General features: G+C 34.3%; 1 protein-coding gene across 2 annotated transcripts; it reads left to right on the top strand.

Annotated features, from left to right (window-relative positions):
• The first annotated feature begins 2,930 nt into the window (after positions 1–2,930).
• Positions 2,931–5,457, top strand: LOC122582463. 2 transcript variants are annotated; one of them, XM_043754857.1, is made up of 4 exons: positions 2,931–3,082; positions 3,398–3,551; positions 3,731–3,803; positions 5,073–5,457. In XM_043754857.1, exons 2-3 carry the CDS (start codon positions 3,429–3,431, stop codon positions 3,794–3,796), a joined length of 189 nt encoding a protein of 62 aa, XP_043610792.1. In that variant the 5' UTR covers positions 2,931–3,082; positions 3,398–3,428; the 3' UTR covers positions 3,797–3,803; positions 5,073–5,457. The 2 variants fall into 2 exon arrangements, with proteins under 2 accessions (XP_043610792.1, XP_043610789.1); XM_043754854.1 differs by having other exon boundaries at positions 2,937–3,086.
• The last annotated feature ends 913 nt before the right edge of the window (positions 5,458–6,370 follow it).

Below are 6,370 nucleotides of genomic sequence, written 5' to 3' on the forward strand. Positions count from 1 at the left end.
ATCACTTTCAACAAATGGTTTGTCATCAGAGTTCATTTCTTCAAGCAAGTGGGTATGTGCTTGAGTTTTCAGGAGCCTTGGATTGTTGTTTCTTCATAACTTCCCTTGCATTCAATTTCAACTTCTCATACAAACTGTGGATGTCGAGTTTGTGAAAATATGATTGGGTGTTGATCTGAGTACCAAATGTTTGCCAAACATCTTCTAAGCTTCTGATGAACTTGATATTTAGTTCCATTTGTGTTTTCTTGACTTTTTCCTTTCTCATATCATTGATGACATTACAAAAGCGGTCATACCCACTTTCAAGAGATTCACCTTGTTCCTGCTTAAAGGTTTCATACAAGTCAAGAACAAATGACAGACGAATGGCAGTGGAGACCTCAGAACCTTGAAATTGTTTCTCGAGTTCATCCCATATCTCTTTACCAATGCCATAGGAGTCAACATTTCGATAGATTTCATTTGGAAGAGCATGGTAGAGATAGGAAACAGCAAAATCATCGGCTTGAGAGCGGTTTTTCTGAGAAGCGCTCCAGCTTTCAAGCGGTAGAGGTTCCTTGGTAAATAGATTAGTGTGTTCAACTGGCCCATTCTTGTATGATTCCTTCACTTGAGCTCCGAGAGGTTGTTTAGAGACCCAGTTCATAATACGATTTCTCCATTGTGGATAGCAGTCACGGTACAATACCGGTGGGCGAGTCTCAGAACCGATGGTTAAAGAGTCCAAAGTAGTCATTGGTAGTACAAAAACCGGTGTTGAGGACAGAAGTTGAGCAGAGTAACGTTTTCACAAAAGTAGTGAATTAAAGTACAAATACCGGTTTTGATGTAAACCAGGTATTTCAACAACCACCACACAGCAAATCTCAAAAAGAAATCGATTTTTCACAATAGATGTACTAATACCGGTTTTCGTGTTGGAAGAACAAAAACCAGTTTTCAACTAAAGAGAAGAGCAGAATTTCGGCTTAACAAATGTTCAATAGAGGAAGAAATACCGGTTTTGGTGGAAACCAGGTATTAAAGCATACAAACACAACCACACAGCAATCCTTTACAAATACCGGTAATCAGTGAAGTATTCACTAATACCGGTTTTCGTTGAAAACCTTGAAAATTATAACGGGTTAGAAAATTTGGAGAAGAGGAGAACAAATACCGGTTTTGGGGTAAACCAGGTATTATAACAGCCAAACAAGAAATTATGAACTAATACCGGTTTTCTACAATGGAAGTAGGAAAACCGGTTTTCGAAGATAAAGTCGAAAATTATGAAGAGTTATTAAATTTAGGAAATGGTAAACTAATACCGGTTTTGGTGTAAACCAGGTATTGAAAGTAAAAGGACAATGAAAATTTCGACGGAAAAACGGTACGAATTCCGGTATGAATCCCGGTATTAGAACAATGGAACACACTGAGGAAGAGACCTATGAAACAAGAAAACTGTAAACCGGTATGAAACCCGGTATTCAGAACAGAAAGTTTGTTTTTCAATTTCAAGACATTGTGAGTTGAGTTAGGATTTGAAACTTTATGGGTGATGTTTAAGGAAGGTAAGGAGTGGATTAATGCGAGAAATTTGATTACTTTAACATGTTTAGAGGATAAAGAACAAAACTTTCGGTTTTGGGATAAAAACAGAAAATAGCACACAAAATGAACAAAATCAATCCATGGATCTTTCACAAGTTGTGATTTTGCTCTAATACCAAGTGTAATGTATGCTAAATAGTGTAGTGAACCTTTTAGAGAAATAAAGGAAAGTAGGTATTGGAGGGAATGTAGGTATTAGAACTATAATTAATATTGTGCAAAAGGTTACAAATTGTGGAGTGGTGGAGGGTTTATATAGACCTAGCAATTACACTTAGCACTCTTGCTAATTTCAATACAAGCCCTTAACTAATTATCAAAACAACCCTTCAACCACACTTAATTAAATACAAGGACAATACAAATAGGAAATATAAAACTAGCATTAATTATTACAAAAGCTAACAGTAACAAGTGAATAGAATGTACCTACCGGAGAAAAGGTCAATGATGGTACCGACATATTTCGAATGTCAAATTTCATGAATAGATATCTTAAACCTGTATTTGGTTTATGTTTACAGGAATAAATGAATAGAAATTCACTCAAATACATTGACCTTGTTAATTACACCAATTCAGACTATACAATATTGACAATGTGAGCATGAACTAAATTGATCTTCTAAGCACACTGACCTTGTGCATTGCATCAAGCTCATTTTAATATGGAAAATGTTTAATGTACTTTAAAGTTAAAATATTGGCTTAAAGATATGACTATAATAAAAGATTGACAACAAAATCAATAGGATAAATATGTGAAATTTATGTGTCAAAAATTGAATGGATTAAGCAAATCTTTAGACTCATTTCTTTGACATATCTATCATCACTCTTTTAAATAGGTTAGTAGTATAGCACACTTGAGCGGTGACCACACATACCTTTCATGAGGGTCATCCTTCCCACGTTACGTACATGTGATATTTTTATCGCGTTGAAAACATATGTTTACATAGATTTTGATAAATATTACCACAACATCACTACGATTTATAAATATCCATTTGAAGTTATTATCGTAAAGAACAAACGGATGAGGTTTTTTATTCAAGTTATCCGGGGGAAGGATTAATAAACTCTTGGAGTAATAATAATATTATTACCATAAAAATCCATAGAAGTTATTAGTACAAAAAAAAATCTATATTTTTATACTTTATTAAACAAATTTCATTTCCAACTTTTCACTTTAAAATTCAATAATTTATCAAAACTATGATATATCTATAACCTACACTACTATCCGTCACCATCAGTTAATCGTCGCCATCATTACCGCCACCGCCAAAAGTCATATAGTAGTACATAATTTAACCGAGACATTTTGTAACCTTTTTTGTAATAGGACCACTTCCAAATTGTATACAGGGAAATTCGAACCTAAAGCTCTTGGAAGATAACCACTGCGGGACACAAAAAGAAAACATAGCTCTTTGTACAGCGTGATAACAACACTGACACAGGGGATTGTACATCAGTAAGTAAGTCACTCATCTTTTTCCTCTGATTCTTACATTCAATCTCCAACAAGCAAAACCCTAATTAGGGTTTATATTCAGTAATTCATTCGGGGTTCTGTTTTTAATTAATAAATTTTGTTATAAGATTATCAAGATTTATGATTTAACTCTTTATTTGTATGCTTATAGAAAAAGTTTTGATCTTTGACTGTTTTATGTTAGATTAGTGGATTCTGTCACCTGGGTTTTTTTTTTTTTTTGAATAAGTATGTGATATTGGGATTGTTTGTATGATCTGAGCATGATTAAGATAATGGAAATGTTTTGTGTAGGTGGGCTTTAAGCTTGTGTTCGTAAAGAAAGATGCCGCATAAAACGCGTCCCATGGCTGCACTTTTGTTATTCACTGGACTAAATGTTGTTTTGGTGTCAACGATTACGCCTGTCTATGATTTTGTCTGCTTTAATCCGTATTGGGAACGGAGGGTAGGTTTTATTATCGTTTATAACGTTGTTTGTATGAACTTCTTAGTATGCTACTGTTGAGAATCTGGAATTGTGTCAGGCAACAAGAATTGCCTGCCACTTTGGTTATGTCTGTAGACGTTTATGTATGTTTGTATGTGTGAACTCGATATTTTGGTACTGAAGTTTTATTGATACAGAGGGAACGTCGACGAATGGAGCGTGAAGCTAAGTTGGCAGAAGGTTCAAACATCGGGATGAACTGACAATGAGGTCAGGTTCTATTGCCATCTTCTTTCTTGTAATAAGGCTCTATTGCATTTTCATAACTAAAATTGAAGGGTAGTTAAGAAGAATAATAAAAGAGGACAGAGTCTCTGATACATGAAATAGTCTTTTGCTAGTTGAGGGAGGCTTTGCAGAAATGAAGAAAGTTGGGGGATTAGAACTGAGATACATGCTTAAGGCCCCAATTTGCATGATTTATTTTGCATGTTGCTAAACCATAAAACACTATTTATGTTATTTTTAATAGCTTATAAATAGCCAAATAGGTTTCGGCATGTATCAATTTGCACTTAGACTTTGTTATGTGCTCTGTTCATGGGTATAGTAAGAACTACCTTTGGATTATGATTTTCATACAATCCGCTTGGCTTATTGCTTTTTACTATTCAGCTCTGCGGATTTAAGTGTTACACTGCTTTGCTTAATTAGAATTGTAGAATGCTCGGAACTTCTACTTAACTTGTTATGAGAATTTCAAATGATCAAATGACAACCAAAGTACAAAACACCATCTCCTACTGCTACAACGCGTGTTATTGCAACTCATTATCTGATTCTAAAGTTTAGTATCACTTGATGACTTTTCGAAACACACATCAAGACCCTCTATTTAACCCGCTCTTCTATTCATTTAAGTTTTATATTACATAGACATGGAATTTATGTAATTATAAAAGTGGTTGCTGAGTTGCTGCTGTTGATTAACTCTTTAAGTAATAAATTGGTTATCCCCACAGGATATAGGGTCCATAGTGGATAAGGAGAAAGGGCAGGTAGATGGATCTTAAATCTGATCTGAAATATCCAAAATATCAATGCTGAGGGCCAACTTAATGTGCCTATAGGATCAATAAGCTTAACAGTGAATTCCAGAAATAAATTGAATGTAGGATTAAGTTTATGTAATTTTTTAAGACGTTACTTAATGTGCCATTATTGTCAATAAAATTTTACTGGAAATCCACAAATGACATATGACATGAAAATGAATCTGGAATGAAGTTTGGCATTTCCCGATCACTGATGTAGGATATCAGGCCTTTTCGCTTTTTGCGCGTGCTTGCAGATTTTATTTATTTAAAAAAAAAAGGGAAACTTGATCTCTTAATATAAAAAGACAGTAGAAGGTTGCAAAATTTTGTTTTATGTAGTGTAGTGTTACTATCAGAAATTGTTGATCATGTGTGGGTAGGGTAGTGTACATGCTTCTATCAAGTGAATGTGGCTCACATGGCTTCTTTACTTCATATACAGGATCCTTGCAAGCTCATGAAAGTAAGTTCTATTTTGGTGGCTAGTTATGGTCCTTACTCCATCTTGGCTGGTTGTATCCTACCATCCTTGTTCTTATTTAATTTCTGTCCCAATTTGTTATGTTGGTTGGCAAGTCGAAAAAAGAAAGTATTTACATGTTTTAGTATAGGAGAGTACGAATGTTTATTGAAATTGGGATATAGATGTCGGAATTGCTACCAACGATATTAAGTAAAGCTGTCACGTGTGATCTTCTCCATACGGTTGTTTTTGTAGTTAACAAAAATGTTGACTACAAAATGAGTTAGATATTGAAAAAGATAACGATGCTGTAGATCTTTTTCTAATAAAGTGATACAGGTTCCTAAGGAAACACCGTTCTGTATGTTTATGGCTATCGATTTATTATTACAGTAGGTTTTAAACTTCAGTATCATGTCCATATTCCTTTAAAAACTAGAAATTGCATAATTTAGACTTTAGAGGGTGAAATTTTGCCTGCCTTTTATTGATTGTTGATAGAAAAGTTGAGGGTTGTTTCATAAAAAGGAACTTATGGTCCACTTGTGATGTGTGCTTTTAGCCTAGTTGATATAACGATATCGACCCAATGGAAGGTCAAGTTTCTATCATGTATGAACACTTCATTGTCGACTACACGAGAATAACAAACTTTGATCTTGGATATCAAACAAACAATGAATCAAAGGTCTCTAGTTTTCATGGCCGAAATCAAAATTTTAGAATAGTACATTTCTGATCTAATGGTTTGAGATTATAACTCATTTTCAATTTAGTAAAATTATACATGCATAAAAAAAAACTGGAGCTTAAAGCCTAACTTCCAATTATTGCAATTTACCTAGATTTTTTTTTTTAATTTTTAAAACGTTGTTAGTTGGTTAGTAGTTCAAACTCTAGCAGTGACATCCAAGCAGACAGTATGCTAGAGGTTGGAACCCGAATTTATCTACCACCTTCTTCCAAGCACACATTGAACATGCTTACCTCCATAGTTCTTATGTAGTCCGTTGTGTTGTCGGGAAAACTCTTACTCGTGAACTCAAGATGGATTCATCAACGCTTTCTATAGTGACTCATGTTACTCTCATCATTCATATTAATATTATATTACAATTATAGTTAGTTATCTATGTTATGGAGCTCAATTGGTAATGAGTAGGGGCATCTTTGCCACAAATAGCACAATATTTTGGGTTCAGGCACAAACCATCATAACCATAACTGTTTAATGAGTCTGCATTATGGATAAACATGTTAGTGTGGGCTAGTTCTGC

This window comes from Erigeron canadensis, chromosome 9 (assembly GCF_010389155.1).
Source record: "Erigeron canadensis isolate Cc75 chromosome 9, C_canadensis_v1, whole genome shotgun sequence".
Classification (NCBI taxonomy): domain Eukaryota; kingdom Viridiplantae; phylum Streptophyta; class Magnoliopsida; order Asterales; family Asteraceae; genus Erigeron; species Erigeron canadensis.

Bases quoted from the DNA above. Each gene is read 5' to 3' on its own strand.
- LOC122582463 (XM_043754857.1), top strand. From the start codon at position 3,429: ATGCCGCATAAAACGCGTCCCATGGCTGCACTTTTGTTATTCACTGGA. The intron at 3,552-3,730 runs GTAGGTTTTATT...TTATTGATACAG, and splicing joins ATCCGTATTGGGAACGGAGG to AGGGAACGTCGACGAATGGA.